Source organism: Phacochoerus africanus, chromosome 12, assembly GCF_016906955.1.
Source record: "Phacochoerus africanus isolate WHEZ1 chromosome 12, ROS_Pafr_v1, whole genome shotgun sequence".
NCBI classification, from domain to species: Eukaryota; Metazoa; Chordata; class Mammalia; order Artiodactyla; family Suidae; genus Phacochoerus; species Phacochoerus africanus.
Window position 1 is genome coordinate 57,045,449 of NC_062555.1, and position 19,118 is coordinate 57,064,566.

The window sequence follows — 19,118 nt, forward strand, 5'->3', positions numbered from 1 at the left end:
TGATAGTTAAGATTTTCAAGAGGAAGTGATTCTTGAACTAAGTCTTGAAGGGGGTGAAGGTGGGGGTGGGAGAGAAATTTCCCCATCTACCCCTCATGAGTTCTTTTTTTTTATTATTTATTTACTTTTATTGGAGTAGAGTTGACTTACAATGTATTAGTTTCAGGTTAAAGTGAACCAGTCATTCATATAAATATATCCATTCTTTTTTTTCTGTTTAGGTTATTACAAACAATGAGTCGATTTTTCTGTGCTGTGCAGTAGGTTCTTGTTAATCATGTGTATGTGTTATTCCCACCCTCCCAATTCTTCCATCCCCCTAGTGGTTTCACCTGTGGTAACCATAGACTGGTTTTGAAATCTGTGAGTTCATTTCTGTTTTATAAATAAGTTCTTTTATATCATATTTATTAGCTTTCACATATGAGTACTATTATATGGTATTTGTCTCTATATGACTTACTTCACTCAGTATGATAATCTCTAGGTCCAGCCACATTGCTGCAAATGGCATTATTTTGTTCTTTTTATGGCCGAGTAATATTCCATTGTATATATGTACCACATCTTCTTTATCCATTCTTCTGTCGATGGACATTTAGTTTCCTTCCATGTCTTGGCTGTTGTAAATAGCACTGCAATGAACATTGCGGTGCATGTATCTTTTCAAATTATGGTTTTCTCTGGATATGTGTCCAGGAGTGGGCTTGCTGGATCATGTGTTAACTCTATATTTAGTTTTTTAAGGAACCTCCATACTGTCCTTCGTAGTGGTTGCACCAGTTTACATCCCCACCAGCAGTGCAGGAGGGTTCCCCTCCTGAGATCCTGTGGCTGGGCTAATGATACTATTGACACAAAACAGATTCACTGGAGAAAAAGAAACAAACTTTCATTAGTGCACATGGAGGCTGCAAAGAAACCAGACCTAAGAAGTGACCAAAGGAGGCAGCTTTGATACTTTATAGACAAAGAAAAAATTCATTTGTGAGGAATTGACAGGACAAAGAAATTCAGGTTTTGGATGCCCAATGAGAAAAGAATCTAAACAGACTTTGGGCTTGGAGTTGTCAATTAAAGAAATAACAAGACTGATTAATATAGGTTTCTCAGCCCAGATTCTCTCTCTCTCTAGTGATAATGGTGACCATCTACCTCCAGAGACAGCGAGGGGACCTTTCTTATGAAAGATTTATTTCCTGCTCTCAGGGAGATGGACAAGAGGGTCAGAGCATCCCTCTTGAGTTGGCCATGTCTTAAGGAACCTTAATTCAAAATAGTCCTTATGCCACTGAGGCATGTTTAGGGAGACCCACACTGGTCACCAACAAATGGCGATGAATTTTGGTGAGTTTAAGGAACATGGGAGAAAGACAGGGAAGTGGCCCGTTTGACAGAGGCGTTAAGGATCAAGGCACCCCCCAGGGACTGACTTCCTTGTATGCCTGGAAGACAGGAGGGCTGGGAGAAAGTCATGAGAGGTGATACAGAGAAGGCATCTTTTGGAATTTATATTTTAACTCAAAGACCTCAAAGAATCATTGTAGAGTTTTGAGTAGCTTTCATGACCTGCTTAGATTGCAAACTTGGAAGATGAACATGATTGGAGTGTTTTTGAGACTTAATAATAAATAATACCCATCTTTCCTACCCAGGTTCTGGAGCAGTTAAAAAATATAGTCAGGGAGTTCCTATCGTGGCTCAGTGGTTAACGAATCCAGCTAGGAACCATGAGGTTGCGGGTTCCATCCCTGGCCTCACTCAGTGGGTTAAGGATTCTGTGTTGCCGTGAGCTGTGGAGTAGGTTGCAGACATGGCTTGGATCCCACGTTGCTGTGGCTGTGGTGTAGGCCAGCAGCTACAGCTCTGATTCGACCCCTAGCCTGGGAACCTCCATATGCCGTGGGTGTGGCCCTAGAAAAGACAAAATATGTGTGTGTGTGTATGTATATAAATGTGTATCTATATATACATATGTATGTATATACACACACACACACACACATATATATATATAGTCAGGGAGTCAGCAGATCAAGATATGTTTCACTGAAAAACAGGCTACTCGGGAGTTCCCGTTGTAGCTCAGCAAGTTATGAACACAGCTAGTGTCTGTGAGGATGCAGGTTCGATCCCTGGCCTCACTCAGTGGGTTAAAGATCTGCATTGCCGTGAGCTGTGGTGTAGGTTGAAGACATGGCTCAGATCCCATGTTGCTGTGGCTGTGGTGTAGACTGGCAGCTACAGCTCCGATTGGACCCCTAGCCTGGGAACCTCCATATGCCGTGAGTGTGGCCCTAGAAAGCAAAAAGCAAAAGCAAAACAGGCTACTCAGTGCTAAAGCCCAGAATTTGGCGGGTTATCTCCCATCACAGGCAGCGATGGGCTGGGGGGTGCGGTGGTTCTTTTCCTGCCAGGGCAGAGCATCTGATCCCCAAAGAGAAAGGGAAGGGGAAGGGGAAGGGGACGGCCAAGATGTGACCAAGTTCCTTCTTCCAAGGTCTTAAGCAGATAATCGATGGAGGCTGTTACTCTGCATGGAAGGAAACAACACTCCTCGGGTTTTTCTTCTTCTCTTAACACATCGAATGCAACCATTGAGCCTGTGATCAACCAGGTGTGTGTCTGAGCCTTGGGGGAGAGGAAAGCCCTGCTCCCTGCTTTCTGATGCAGCTTCTCAGTACTAACCACACCTCTTCTGCGGATCCCGAGACTGCTGGTGCCCCAGGAAACTCAGCCTTGGGTTAGAAGAATGCATCATTTACATTAAACTCCAAGGTCACTTTGTTCCTCGTCTGTTTCTCACCCCACATTTATGTCCAGCTGTGTTGACCAATATTGTCTGTCAGGAGGTTTTGCCCATGAGGTCAAATAACATCATAAAATTATTCTAATAATAAAAAGCCAACAGTTATGCCCCAGATTTGAATATTAACACTTTCTCACTTTCAAATGCCAAAAGAAAAATTAAATACAAATATTAAATGTTCTTGTATAACCAAAAGAATTAAAGTCCAGGGAGTTATCTTGTGGCACAGAGGGTTAAGGATCCAGCATTGTCATTGCCATGGCTCGGGTCACTGCTGTGGTGCAGGTTCGATCCCTGGCCCAAGAACTTCCACGTTCCTGCCTCCTTCCCCTCTCGGTTTCCTGCCTCAGAGCCAGGCCCTCAGGGTGCAGCATGATCAGGAGATTGGAGGACATGGAGGGAGGATGAAGCAGAGGTCAGGGCATTGAGCATCATGGCCACCAGTTTGCTTATAGCCAGAGAATGGGTTGTGCTATGGAAAGGAGACAAGCCATAATAAACACGATGGTGTTGGGTTGGAAGAGGAGGTGTTGGTGTGAATGTAGTATGTTCTTTAGATGTAGATATTGTGTTGGTCAGGATTTTCCAGGGAAAGAGAACCGGTAGGGTATGTCTGTGGAGAGAGAGATTGATGTGTATGGAGATTTAAGGCCCCGGCTCCTGTGGTTATAGAGGCTGGCAAGGCTGCAATCTGAAGAGTAGGCCAACAGGCTGGAGACCCAGGGAAGAACTGATATTACAGCTCGAGTCTGAAGCCACTCTGCAGACAGAATTCCCTCTTCCTCTGGGGAATCTCAGTCTTTCTCAGAAAGCCTTCAACTGGTTGGATGAGGCCCACCCACCGTATGGAGAGTTATCTGCTTTACTCAAAGTCTGTTGACTTCAATGTTAACCTCACATGAAAAATACCTTCATGGCAACACCTATGCTGGTGTCCGACCAATCTCTGGATACTAGAAAAGGAAGTCAGACTCAACCCCTTCCCTTCCCCTGCAGTCTGCAAGTCTAAGGGAGGCCAGAGCTGGGAAAGGTCAGGAGCTTTGATGGATAAGGGTAGGCTGATTTGGGATTTAGGGGGTTGAGTTTTGATGGGTTTTTTTTGCTTTCTTTTACTCAATGTTGTTGTCTAATAGTTTGGGGGTTTTGTTTGTTTGTTTTGGTTTTTTTTTTTTTTAAAGAAAAAAAGCCATGCCACTTTCCTGAGAGTTCTGCTAAGAGGTTGAAACATGAGACAGATTTGAAGAGGTGGTGAAAAAAAAAAACAAAACCCTGCTTTCTGCTTGCCTCGTCTTGAGCCCGGCTCATCCAATAAACAGAAGTAGAACGTCAGAAACATTCCTGGAGTTGAGCAGAAATGAATTCAATGTGTTTGGCCCTTATGATTTGTTTATGAAATGTCAAATGTGAAACTTTTTGTTCTTCCAGTGAACTGTGGCCCTCCCTGCCCTGAAATCCACAGGGGCTGAGCGCGTCCTAAAGGCAGGTTGGCCCCAGCGCTGCTGAGTGTGTGCAGCATCTCAGTGTGCTTCCTGGCGGGATTTTCAATGAACTCCCAAGGGTGCATTGTGTCATGTCATCAAGGAGATGGCTAGTCCAGGTTGTCAGAAGCATCTTTGTTTTGCTGTATTTAGGAGGAAAATAAATCCATCTGTTTCAGAACATAAAAATTAATGAGCAAAAAAAAAAACCCAAAAAATAAACAATGGACTGAAGAAGAGGGTTTGTAAGACATGGAACGAGCACAGCAGTGAGAGGCGGTGGACAGGGGAAGGATGTCAAGGCTTCCCAGAGCAGGCGACATCCATCTTTGGATGTCAAATAGCAACAGCAATAATAGATGCTAAGATGTAGTACTTCCTGGGAGCTGATGGGTGCTGTGGACGCTGACCAAAATTGTTTACATGCATTATCTGATTTAATTCTCACAATTCCGATGATGTTACTATTTGTCCCACTTTACAGATGATAAAATTGGGACATAGGGGATTTAAGGAACTTGTTCAAGGGCACAAAGCTACTAAGTGACAGAGCTGGTCTGCAGACCCAGGCCAGCCTATTCTAATGCTACTCAGGAGATCGATAAGGAAGAGCTTTTTAGGCGGCCTAGAATTCCAAGTGCATGGAGACCTGTGGTCCCACGGTGCTTCTGAGAAGTTGCATTCTGAGCATCAGCACCGATAAAATGCCAGGTGGGCACATGTCAGGGGCCAGCAGCAGACTGTGAGGGGTGCTCTTTTGGCCATTGTGCCAAGAGGTTGGACGTTAGCCTGAGGGAGATGAGGAAAGATCATTTGGGCCACAGTGTGGAGATTGGCTGGAGAGGACGAAAGAAGAGGCAGGAGGTGCGTTAAGGGCCGTCACAATTGTCCAGGGGAACAAGACAAGGCCTGTGACCCTAAAGGGCCTTCCTGAGACAGACCCTACCCCCACACCCTCTGCCGTAGCTCCTCCCTAAAGTATCTGGATAACTGTCTAGGGCACACTTCCTGAGTTGTTTTACAGATGCGAGCCCCTCCACCAGGCAGAGGATGTTAACTACTTAATGACCATGAGCACATAGCTCCCAGGCCTCCTGATACCTAAGGAGGGATCACGTTAACCCCTGTGACCCCGCCCTGTTACCTCACCATCTGCCCACCTGAGAATTTTGCACAAGCTGATCACACACCCTCCCTGGCCTTTAAAAAGGGAGTTCCCATTGTGGCTCAACGGGTTGGAACCAGTATTCATGAGAATGCAGGTTCAATCCCTGGCCTCGCTCTGTGGATTAAGGATCCAGCGTTGCCATGAGCTGCGGTCTAGTTTATAGATGTTGTTCAGATCTGACATTGCTCTGGCTATGGCAAACCTCCATATGCCACAAGTGCAGCCCTAAAAAAAATTTTTTTAATTAAAAAAAAAGTGAAAGGAAAAGACTAGATGGAAGAATAGATCTTCATCCACAACGCTCTCCTTTAAAATCACTCCATCAAACAGCTAATACTGTCATATGGATTGTTCTATTTTCACTCTTTTCAATTCTGCAGCCTATTCATTTACTGATTTTTTTCATTAGTGCTGTGTAGACTGTCAGTGGTATGCTCTTCAGTGCTACCTCGATATATTCTTCTTCTTAGTCTGCTTGTATTCATCATGTAATATTAGAACAATTTTAGTTTGTCAGTCTAACTCTTTGAAATATAGTATTAAGGAGTTCTTTTGTGGCCTAGTGCATTAAGGACCCAGTGTTGTCACCGCTGTGGCTCAGGTTTACTGCTGTGATGCAGGTTCTGTCCCTGGCCTGGGAACTTCTGTATACTGTGGGCACAGCCAAAAAAAGGATATATATATATATATTTTGTTGTTGTTGTTGTTGTTGTTGTTGCTATTTCTTGGGCCGCTCCCGCGGCATATGGAGGTTCCCAGGCTAGGGGTTGAATCCGAGCTGTAGCCACCAGCCTACGCCAGAGCCACAGCAACGCGGGATCCGAGCCGCGTCTGGAACCTACACCACAGCTCACGGCAACGCCGGATCGTTAACCCACTGAGCAAGGGCAGGGACCAAACCCGCAACCTCATGGTTCCTAGTCGGATTCGTTAACCACTGCGCCACGACGGGAACTCCAGAAAAGAAATATAATATTAAGTATAATAGCAGATATGGTTAAGTTTTATTTTATTTCCTGTACATGTGTCTTAATGTATTAGGAACAAACAAATGGTAAAAGTAGAGTAATTCTTCCATAATTCCCAAAAGAGTCCAAAATGGACAAAATGTTTTTGCATGTCGGAGTTGAAATGGAGATTTTGATACATTGGAAGTAAATAACGGCATCTGTTTTTAAAGCATTTTTCCTTGTTTTGGTTTTGTGATATACTTCTGCTGAGCAAGGACTGCAAATAGGCGAGCCTCTCAGTGCCTAAAACAGGCTGTGAGGAAATGGTATTTCTTTTTTTCCACATCTCCGTTCCAAACCACTGAGGGAGTTTGCTGCACCATTGAGGTACACTTCCTTTTTTACGTACTCAAAATTTTTGCAAGCTTCCTTTCTAGAGGAAGACTGAACAGGACATTCATAGTCATGATATGGAGTTACTCTTAGGGTTTACTCTTATTGGTATTGGTATTGGTATTGGCATGGCTGACGCTGTTAGACGAAGACGTGGTGCTTTGTCTTTAACAGGATAGCCCTGTGCTGCATCCATGACGCTTTAGCCTGTCGTTCAGTATACATATAGTTATTTACTAAAACCTGTGTGAAAGTTGAAAAAATAAAATAAGTTTATAAGGCCGGAGCTTAAATAAAACATGAAATGGTTTCTGCTGCTGCTAGCCTAGGGTCTGACTTTTAACGCTGCTTTCCGCCCCCAGCAGTTCTTTGAGGCGGAAGACAAGAAGACATCTGTGCAGGACACAATGACTGCCAGGCTGAATCTCTTGTTAAGGAAACTGAAGGAGAAAGAAGAACTTATTAAGGAATTACGAGAAGAACTAGACCAATTTGAAGAACACGGATTTCAGAAAGTTGTAAGTGTCAAAGCAAAGAGTATTTCATTTTAGTACATGTAAATGAAGGTTCAGCTGTCTACAAGCTTGGGCTTGGGAATAAAGGAACTACAATGGATGTATCGGGGATATCTCTCCACAACCTAAGCCAGCCCATCCCTTTCCTTCTCAACAACATATTCCAAAAAACTTACAATAATGATAAATAGGAGCAGCTATTCTCAGTTTTTATTTACAATGGAAATAAAATAACCTATCTCCCACTGCAAACATTTCCGCAGACTAGAAGAGCATGTAAATAGTTTTCTGTTCTAATTCTGAAGTGTCCCACCCTTTTTTGCAGACCAGATCATTTGAAAGACACAAAACAGTCTCCAGTCAGAGGCTTCCAAGAAACCAGCTGGGAACAGGATGAACTTAAGTAGACAGGTCAAGAAGGAAAATTCTGAGGGTTTTCGCCCTATTCTCCCTGTTGCAGTGGGAACCCAGAGCTGCTTTACTGTTGAGACAAGAGACCGTTGGGAACAAAAATGGGAAGAGAGAGAAAGCAGAAAGGAGAGCTTAGAGGCCCGACTTGGAGGTGAATTTTAAGGATCTGGAAAGTGTGGGCCCTGAGGGCAAGTTCATTTTCATCTCCAGTCAGCTATAGGCTGCCAGCTGTCCCAGCCTACCAGCAGCCCAGACCTGCGCTTAGTACTGGGTTCTAAGAGCAAGACGTGGGTTGCCTGAGGAGGAGAGGCCAGCTGAGAGGCCAGAGGACTGCAGCCCATTGTCAACCATCAGGGCACCTCCTCATCTCACAGCTCAGTTGACAGGCTGGGAAGTGGAGACTTAGCCCTAGAACGCAGCAGGTAAATACATGCAGGAAAAGCTGAAGAGGTCATGAGAGCAGAGGTCCAGCTGAATCTAAGGAGGTGGAGCTTTATCCTCAGTGTATAGTAAGAGGTAAAGATTGCAATGCAGATACCTATGTATATATACATTATAAGAGGTTATGGTATTACAGGACATATGTATATCATTATATATTGTTGTAATTAATATTTTAAGACCTGTGTGTATGCATTAATGTTGACACATGCATTTATATGCATGGAAAAATTCTGAGACGTTATACAGCCATGTGTTAACATCAGGAAGAAACACTAGCAGGTCAGTGGGCCTTTTAAGTGCAATCTATGGTTATCTAAGTCCTACACTAGTATTCTTATTTAAAACTACAAAATTAGAAAAGATAAGGAATTGAACTTGCACCACTCTAAAAGACTTTGCTTACTAACTGGTGAAGGAGTGCTTTGTTTAATCTGTTAGAATTCTCTATGTTCTAAAAAAAAAGCCCCAAACTGGAGCATCCTTTAAGCAATGGAGTATTAGTTATTGTCATAGATTAATGAATTGAATGTTTTTTCTTTTTACATGTTCTGATTGCCTTGGAGGAAGAGGCAATCCAATTTTTGCATTTACTTGTCTTGGGTCTGCATTAACTCTTATTTTTTAGAAATACTTTAATAGAAAAGTCATAGTTTTGGAGTTCCCATCGTGGCTCAGTGGTTAACGAATCCGACTAGGAACCATGAGGTTGCCGGTTCGATCCCTGGCCTTACTCAGTTAGTTGAGAATCCTGCATTGCCGTGAGCTGTGGTGTAGGCTCGGATCCTGCGTTGCTGTGGCTCTGGCACAGGCCGGAGGCTACAGCTCCGAATAGACCCCTAGCCTGGGAACCTCCATATGCCATGAGTGTGGCCCTGGAAAGCAAAAAAAAAAGTCATAGTTTTGGCTTTTAATCCTATCTTGGCTAACAATATCCAGCATCGATTAGCAAGGCAATTTGGACCCATTTATTTCCCATTTGTGAAATGAGAAGCGAGTCCTGCCTAGCCAGCAGTCAGGAAGATGCCTCTTGTATTGAATTGCTGAGTTCTTTGACAATAGACACGTATATAAATTCTACTTATTATGAGGTAATGCACAAATCCTTATGACCACCCGGTTTTCATTCCATGAAATGCACGGTTGAGAACATCCCAATTTGGTAACTGAGTTCCTCTCAGTAAAACATGAGGCCTTTCTTGGCGTTTTTTACACCTCAGAACGTCCTCATCAGGTTCACCAGTGGGTCTGGGCGTCCTGGGGAAGGAGGAAGGGGATGGGGCTTCGTGAGGAGGTGGAGCAAGAAGTGGGAGGCCCCACCCCCGCTCTATAGGGAAGGTGTTCTCTGGCTCAGGGTGGCTTCCTGAAGACTTAGGTTGTTTCAGTGTAATTTGTCCCCATGACCATCACATCAGTATCTCTGTAAGCACTTAGGATATGAGGAAGCTGAGAAATTCCTGAATGACTGGGTGTATAGTGTCTCCCAACTCTTTAGAACCCCCACAAAATGCCAGACTGACTGAGGGCAGTGCAGAGCCCCGCTAGTGTACCTTTCAGGAGGGCGGCCATGAATGCTGCAAAAACAATCGCGGGCTATATAAAAATAAACTAATGAAAAGTATTTTTTAAAAATCCTCCAAGGAGTTCCCGTCGTGGTGCAGTTAACAAATCCGACTAGGAACCATGAGGTTGCAGGTTCGATCCCTGGCCTTGCTCAGTGGGTTAAGGATCCGGCGTTGCCGTGAGCTGTGGTGTAGGTTGCAGTCGCGGCTGGGATCCCGCGTTGCTGTGGCTCTGGCATAGGCCAGCGGCTACACCTCTGATTCGACCCCTAGCCTGGGAACCTCCATATGCCGCAGGAATCGGCCCTAGAAAAGATAAAAAAAAAAAAAAATCCTCCAAGAACTCGCCTTTCTAGAACTCCAGGCCACTCGGGTTCTAGAAGATACATATTATACCCTTTTAAATTTGAAATTTCATCTGGTACAACTGCTCCCTCTAGTGGTGTAAAGAACCTGAGCCACCAAGTCCCGAAAAGTAGATTTGGAAAACCAAATTTGGAGAAGCAGTTAAACAATTTCAAAGTAGCAATGGGAATAACTTGCAAAAAACTTGAATTAAGCACATTGTGTAAACAGTAAGGGATCACTCTAGTTTGTTCTTATTCATAGTCCAATTACGTAAATCTCTTTATTAATAGGTAGTTAATAGGTAGTCATAATCTCTCACCAGAACCGTTTTAGAGAGAAATCTAAGAATGTGATAGGAAAGAGAAAGTTTAATAAACAGCTAGTTTAACTTATATTTGTGGCAAAACAGAAGTCAGAAAAAGGAAGCTCTTCAAGTTACAGGAGCCTCATCTCTCCCGGTCAGAACATCCTTCGTGTTGAATTTTCCCTGAGAGCAAGTACATTCAAGGGCCAAATGTCTTTTCAGGTTCTGTAAAAACCCTCAATGACCTGAGTGTACAACTGCTGTAGTTGTCAGGTTGCCATGCTGATACGTGGGCTTGAGGATTGCTGACAGAGCTAGCCTGTCAGGGTGCGCGCACACGCGTGTGTGTGTGTGTGCATGTGTGTCCATGTGCCCTCGCACATGCATAGGTGCTTTCACTGCAATTGGAGTTGCTGTTTTGAAAGACTTTCATTTTTCTTTCTTACCCCAACATGGATGAGCTATGCAACCAGCCCCACCACCACTCCTCGCCAATAGGTGAACATCACTGCAAGTTGCTGATAGTTCTGAAACAGAGCTGTCATTCAAGAGTGGCAGCTCTGCAGGGCTGCACTGCCCCAGTGTGTCGCTTTCCTGGTTGTCACTCACTTGGGAAAGCACCTGCTCTTCTCTGTGACTATCTCGCAGCATGGGCATGCACCAGCCGCCCACTCCACCCCCAGCATCCAATTGAGATGTCCAAGTACTGTACATGGAGTCTGCGGGATCGAGAGGCGGACGTGGCAGACAGGAGACTGCTGGGAAGACGCATGTGGTGCCCCAAACAGTGTCTCTCAGACTTTATTGTGTCTATGGATCACCTGCAGCTCTGGTTAAGATACAGATTCTGACAGTAGGTCTGGGCTGAGGCCAGAGATTCTGCATTTTCAAAAAGCTCCCAGGTTAATGCTGAGACCACATTTGAGGCAGCAGGGCTCTAGAGTACACCTGTTTTTAGAAATGATTCTTTCACGACCCGGTTTGGAATTCTGAAACCTGGGGACAGGGATCCTCTACTTCTTGTGACTACTCACAAGAGAAATAGCATGTAAACCACCCCCCGAAGTCCTACATGATAGACGAACTCTAAACTGGCAAGTTACTTTCTAAAGTTAAAATTCCAGAGGGATCATAGATGATGCACAAGCCATCTTAGACCATCATGTGCCTTTAAGTAGCTTTAACTAGTTAAGCACCTTTTAACGATCTCCATCCTTCTTAACTTTGGTTTATGCATGCAGTTTGTTTTAAAGACGTCTCATGGCTTAAGCGAGCCAAAGCTAGTGGTGTGGGCAGATGGTAGAAGGAACACCACCACAAAACCTGCCACTCAGAGTGTAACAGATGACTGCAGCCGCCCAGAACTATCCCTTTGTTCATTTTGCTAATGAGTGTCCTCATTGCTGTGGGAATCTGAATAGTTAATTACTTGCAGTTCCTGCAGCTGACAGATGGTGGGGACAGAGCTAAAGGTTAACCTCTCAGGAACAGGGGCTGTCAGTGGATTAGTGGAGGAAGAGAAGAAAAAAAAAAAAAGCCCTGAGTTGGACGTGTTTCCTTGTTTCCTGCTTTTCTGTGAGGTTTTTAGAAAATCCATTTAGGTGTTCACTGCTACCATGGTACATTTTACACTTCATGTGAGTAATTCAAATAGTTCTTGTTTAGTTTACAGTAATGGGTGCTCACGTAATCCACTGTGGATGTTCCTTTTCTGCCACTGTTAGGGAATGTATGCTTAAGCCTATTAAGGCAAACATTGTTTTTAAAAAGACTTTCTTAGTCTGTAAGTACATGCTGTGATGTTCTCAAATTGAACTATGTGGGACAAAAAACTAATGCCTGGGAGTCTTTATTAAGAAAACAGTGTTGTTTATTAACTCTTGGATATGTTGGCTCTCATTAATTGGAGTGAATTGGGCTTAAATCATTTAAATGGAACAGTGAATCAAGATCGTGAAGATTTATATTGGGGCTCAGTGCAAAATTTAACAAAGTTATTTTAAATCTTAACTCTGCCATAACGAATTTCATTAATAAGTCACTTGTTTTTTTGAGGCTTTATTCATGTACCGTAAAGTGTTGTAACCACTTATTTTTCTTTTGACCACAGAAGAGAACATTTTGATAATTTACTTGAGGTATCTCTAAAGTGAAAATAAAAGTATAGTTTCGAAAGGACATGAGTGGTATTGGGTGGAAGGATTTTGTTTTTGAGAGATGACTTTATTCTTGTGTATTTTCAGTTGTGGCATTGCTATGAAAAGATAGGTTGTAATTCATCTGAAGATTAAAGTTCAAAAGTATTTCTAGTGTCTATATTAATTTCGAAGGCAGGCAGGCATACAGACCCTTCCGTCTCCTTTAGAGTAATAATATAATAACTTTCAAACATGCTTTTTAATATTTTGGGATTACAGGATCAGATTAATATTTTACCGTCATGAAGTATAAAGTTCTGCACCACATTCTCCAATTGACTGTGTTGTAATTTTTTTTTAAAAAAAAGTGCAGCAGTAAAATCTAGACAGCCATAAGCAAGCATATTCAGATGTTTTCAATAGCTTTGAAACAGACAAGAAGAAGAAAAGAAGAGGAGCTGTCCCAATAAGCTTCTATTGCGTAAGAAAAAGCCTCTCCCATAATGGACATGGCAAGATTTAAACAAAAGACGCACATAATAAAAATGTAAATGAGTTTGCTTTACTAAAACTATAACTTTAAAGTCTTTTGTTGTAAGTTATCCTGAAACCTTCTTACAAGGTAATCACTGTTTGCATAGAGATTTAAACCGAAGTCTTCAATAGCATTAAACGCCTGCACAGTCCCCGTGTGACAGGCATGCAAAGCCATGTTAATGTTCAGAATATGAATTGCCTCTGGGTGGCTCCTCCACCAAGCAGAAAACCAACTGTGTGGATATCCGTGTGCCTGATGGACTCCATGCGGCTCCCAGCCTGCACACGTCACCACTTTGACATGTGATGTGCTCCTCATGACACTGGCAGCACTGACACTGGGAAATGCCACAAAGGCAACAAGCCCCCCTCCTTCGCCATGCACTTTGCCACCCCCTGGCGCTGCCCATCCCCGGTCTCCCCAGCCTGCCTAGTTACGGGCGGACAGCACTTCAGACACACACAGAGGGAAGTGTGGGTGGAGGGGCCCCAGCTGCCTCCCTGGACACAGGCTCCATAATGAATTGACCTGAATGATGAGGGCACACAAACAGTATGATATGCATTATTCCCGTCAATAAACTGTCCCCATGTGCTGTGGTCTTTGTACAGAATGTACTGCAGCCTTTCTTCCAGCAAGCTCTATTTAGTCTCCTTCCTTTTTACTATTCATATTATAAGTGTGTAATAGAATTCAGAAAATTATATGATAGCCCTTCTGTATCTGTATTGTCTTGTGTTGCATATGTAAATCCTTGGCTTCCCGCTAAGAAATATGGAATTCTCCATCTTTTAGGACTCTTTTATCAAAGACACCTGCCCTCTAAGAGCAACTCTAGAAAGGGAAAATTTGGAGTACAAAATGGAAAATGAGAGACTGCTTCAAGTCATTTCAGAACTCGAAGAAGAAATCAAACTCAATCTAAAAGAAAATTCAATATTAGGTAACATTTTAAAGTCATTTTTGAGAAAACTCCACACACTGGGCACTTCATAACATTCATAGCCATGCTTGTCTTTTCCAAACGTTATGTTTGTTTGGTTTCATTTCAAAGATCAGTTTGACAGCTATTTTTAAATTTTCATTCTTTTTGTGGGACAGAAATTGGACTACTCACCTAGCCATGGGTGTTTTTTAAGCCAAGTATTGGCCCTGGGGGAAAAAAAATGTGCTAATCAGTGTTCTGTATCACTTAGAAATAGATAGAAACTTGTGCTGATTTTGTTTCATGTGTTTAATCAATTATTTAAAATGTATAACATTTTAATATTTACGTGTTTATACTGGAGTGTGCTTTGTGGCGAAACAGAGTTGGCCTGTTGGTACTATTTTACCTTCAGTTTTCGGTACAAATTTTAAGTAGTGATTTCCATCTGTAGATTTTACACCTCCATTTTTCCATACCACAAACACTGGTAAACCTTGCATTTAAAGCCCCAGAATTAGATTGCTTTGAAGTAGTTGCACAAACTGCTGTCTTTGTATTTACGTAAGTTATAAATGTTGCCCTTTATCTGTAGTATGAAAAGCCATGAGTAGGCAATAAAAATTTTACCGCAAAACATTGATAAAATCAGATAGGGAACAGTATTCCTTGAATGGGAGATTATACCATGGCAGTGTAGTTTCCTTTCTCTTCTGACATGCTATGTAATGCTTTCTCAGGTTTGGGTAGTTCTTACTGAGTCCTAAAGTGCCACCTGCTAAAGCAGTTTGTATTGGCTGTGACTAACAGCAAAAATGTCCCTTGCTAGCCTCGATGAAAAGCTTTCAGCCCTCAGCCACACTTGGATCTTGAACTTAGTTCTTAATCCCTATCTGACCAGCCGTCTGAACAGCAGGAAGAAGGCTGTGAATGTCAAGGGCAGTTGTGAAGGTCATAGTCCTGCTAGGACTTGCGTCCACCAGGCCTGCCAGCGGTGTACAGCCTGCCCTGAAGCAGGCAGCTTGAATACAGGGGCATAAGCTTGTAATTTCATGGTTGGCCTCTCTCTTCTTTTGTTTACAGAAGATGAAATTATAAGTCTGAAAGAGACAGCCGAAAAGGATCATAAAACCATTCAAAAGGTACTGTAACTTTTTTACATTGATGAATGACTCTTTTAAATGGAAATATCAGCATAATTGGTGAAATAACACTTGTGCCCCCCCTTGTCTTGGGATGTAGAGAAAAGTCAATTTCTGTATTTAGTCTCTCTTATTATTTGGGTAGGGTCTCTAGTAATGAAAAAAGATTCCATCCTGAAAATGAATTCATGTTTTCTTTTATGGGGCATAACTGAGTGTCTACCTTGTTGATTGTAAAGAATTGAAAAATCCTGTGGGGAAAAAAAAAACAACAAAAAACAAACTACAAAAAAAAAAACAAAAAAAACAGGGGAGTTCCTGTCATGGCGCAGCGGAAATGAATCCATCTAGGAACCATGAAGTTGCGGGTTCGATCGCTGGCCTCGCTCAAGGATCCAGCATCGCTGTGAGCTGTGGTGTAGGTTGCAGACGTGGCTCCAATCCTGGGTTGCTGTGGCTCTGGCTTGGGCCGGCAGCTGTAGCTGTAGACCCCTAGCCTGGGAACCTCCACATGGCAGGGATGCAGCCCTAAAAAGCAAAAAAAAAAAAAAAAAAAAAGAAAAATAGAAAAAGGAAAAAAAAAGAAAAATCCTGTGACACAGAGAGGCCAGAGATGTGCTTGTGGAAAAGAAGATTAAAAATGAGCTGTCTTGTTTTCAGGTCAGATGCTGGTTTATGTTCATTTTTCTGTGTATCAGTGAACTGGGTTCATGTAATCCAAGAAATCTGTATTTAGAGCAGGGAATTTTTTGGTATCATGAAGATCAGGATTTCCGGGTGCATCTGATGGCACAGGACCATGGCAGTTCCTGCCTCCACACCCAGGTCAGGTGCTCCTGCTTTGTGCTTTCTTAGCCCTCAAAACCCTTTTCTGCGGTGGTCAATCTGCCTGGCTGGCTGAAGGCCCCACAACCCAGAGACAGCACTTTCTATTGATATATTCCGAGCACTCAGCACAATGCCTGGCACACCAATAAAAATACTCTTTGATTCATAGAATGAGAATATAGAGTTCACAAAATTTACAAGTAAAAAACATGGATTTACATCCTCAAATTATTCCAAATAAACATACATGTTTTCCACTAATTGGATTGAGTATCAATTTTTAATGAAAATTAACATTGGATAAAATTAAAAATTCAATTCCTCCGTCACACTAGCCTCATATCCAAAGTTCATGCGACTCAGTTTAGATTCAGATTTCAACCTAACTTTGCAGGTCCAGGTATTCTTAGGTTTTAGATAAAATTAACTTTTGAGAACTATTCTTTTTTTTCTTTTTAGGGCTGCACCTGCAGCATATGGAGGTTCCCAAGCTAGGGGTCGAATCGGAGCTGCATCTGCGACCTACACCACAACTCATGGCAATGCTGAATCCTTAACCCACTGAGCGAGACCAGGGATCGAACCTGCGTCCTCATGGATGCTACTCAGATTCGTTTCCACTGAGCCACAATGGGAACTTCTAGAACTATTTTTTTAAAGAGTCGCATACCATAATGGGTTAGAGCTGGGAGATGTTTTCTGTCATCGCTGAGTCCATCACAGGTGTTCACAATATGATGGCATTTTCTTGTGCTTCACCTGTTTTCAATGGTGAAGATGTGAATGCCATTCCTTAGTGTTTTTAAAAATTTTTATTGATGTATATAGTTGGCTTCCAATGTTGTGTTCATTTCTGCTGTACAGCAAGGTGATTCATATATATATATATATATATATATATTCTTTTTCATATTCTTTTCCATTATGGTTTATCCCAGGATATTGAATATAGTTCCCTGTGCTTTACAGAAGGACCTTGTTGTTTATCCATCCTAAATATATACTAGTTTGCATCTGCTAAACCCAGACTCCCAATCCTGCTCGTGTCCACCACCATCTCCCCCTTGGCAACCACCAGTCTGTTCTCTATGTCTGTGAGTCTGTTTCTGTCAAATGCCTTTCTTACAGAGATAACAAGAGTCTGTGAACAGACAAGTGTCACTTACTTGGCATCAAGGTCTAAGGTTAAGAATGAAATCTCAGCTTCCTAGTTTCACTTAACAACCTGCAAAAGCATCATCTCGGTCTATAACAGTGTTTCTCAAGCTAATCAATCTGTATGATCACTGATAAAGATGAATTGGGAGACCCTCCTTCTCTGGGAGGAGTTCAAAGAAATTAAAGCAAAAAGTTTCACCATTAAGCCATCAGTTCGAAAGAAGCAGCTGCTTTGAGTGGCTGGTTGTACCCTGTGTAAGCTCAAGTATTTCAGTTAAATGTTTTCTTAGCTTTCTAGATCTGCACTGCCCAGTGGTAACCACTAGCCACATGCAGCTATTGAGCCCTAGTGCAACTGAGAAACTGAATTGTAAATTAGATATAATTTTCATTTTTAAATTTAAATATAAAAATATTGATATGTTTGTTTCAGTTATTGAAAAACCTTTATGTATATTTTGAATAACTTGAGTATGTGAATCCACTTTTTTTAATTTGTAAATTTTACAAAATCTAAATGCAGACCAAATGTTTCCCATGAAATTTTAGCCCCCCAAATTCAGATGCACTTTAAGTGAAAAACACAGGATTTCCAAGACTTAGGTACAGTAAGAAATGTGAAATATCTCAGTAATAATTTTTAATATTGATTATTACACATTGAAATGATATTTTGAATATATCTATTGGGATAAATACATACAATATATTATTAAGATTAATTTCACCTGTTTCTTTTTCCTTTTTATCAAGGCTACTATAAAGTTCAAAATTATATATATATATGACTCACTATATTTTTATTCAACAACTCTGTTTTAGACAAATATAGCAAATCCCTAGTTTGATCATATTTTTTTATCCTCTTTTTTTTTTGCTATTTCTTGGGCCGCTCCCGCGGTATATGGAGGTTCCCAGGCTAGGGGTCTAATTGGAGCTGTAGCCACCGGCCTACGCCAGAGCCACAGCAACGCGGGATCCGAGCCGCGTCTGCAACCTACACCACAGCTCACGGCAACGCCGGATCCTTAACCCACTGAGCAAGGGCAGGGACCGAACCCGCAACCTCATGGTTCCTAGTCGGATTCATTAACCACTGCACCACGACGGGAACTCCCTCTTTTTTTTCTTTACATGCACTGGACCTCCACACAGCTGTTGAGTATAGACACAATTTGGTATGGAGCAGGAAAAATCTAGAACTCTGGGTTCCTGTTCCATTTCAGATACCATGGCAGCTAGGGCCAGTTCCTTACCTTCCTTCTTCTTGAGTCTCACAGGCTTATTGTGTGAGGATAAGCTAATGGATAAGATACTGTATGTCGAAGTGCTTTGGGAATTGGAAAGCAGATCAGGAGATGTTGAACAAAATGAGATTTGATATTTACTGGTTCATTTCCAATATCCTTCACTAAATCAATTAATTCAGCAATGTTTGTTAGTTGCCTTTTAGTGCCAGGCACTGCCGACATACAAAAATTTTATACACATACATCATACATCACACACACACACACACACACACACACACACACACACAGCCTTGCCGTGGAGATAAGCATGGGGGGAGAGACAAAAGCCATAGGGCAATGTGATCAAGACCTGTAATGGAAGCATGTGTGTCGAGAAGAGATGCCTGGCTTTCCCTGGGAGGTTCTAGAAAGGCTTCACAAACAGTTCCACACCTACGTCACGCTCCTTCACTGGAACTGATTTTCCCAGGAGGGTGGAAGAGCTGCATACAGAGTGTGAGTGTGTGAGGCGTAAGATAGGTGTGGAGGCCTGAGATTCCGAGTGGCTAGAGCAGAAGGTGGAGTCTGGTGGGGCGACTTGAGGAGAGATTGTGTTGGGGCAGGAAGTGGGGGGGAGTCTGGGGTGTTAGCAAGGAGCAAAGAGAAAACAAGAATGGAAAGGGGGCAGCTCAGAAGCCTCTGAATAAGCCACATGTTTCCCTTTTCAGCCCTGGGCGCAATTGAAAACACGTTGAAAATGGACTGAATTTGAGTAGGC

General features: G+C 42.5%; 1 protein-coding gene across 1 annotated transcript in view; it reads left to right on the top strand.

Annotated features, from left to right (window-relative positions):
* The window catches only part of C12H10orf67 (chromosome 12 C10orf67 homolog), a 135,496-nt gene that overhangs the window by 57,575 nt on the left and 58,803 nt on the right, over positions 1 to 19,118 (top strand). Inside the window, exons 7-9 of the mRNA XM_047754644.1 lie at positions 7,161 to 7,316; positions 13,851 to 13,998; positions 15,064 to 15,122. Coding sequence (XP_047610600.1) covers positions 7,161 to 7,316; positions 13,851 to 13,998; positions 15,064 to 15,122 — 363 coding nt within the window. The remainder of the gene's footprint in view (positions 1 to 7,160; positions 7,317 to 13,850; positions 13,999 to 15,063; positions 15,123 to 19,118) is intronic.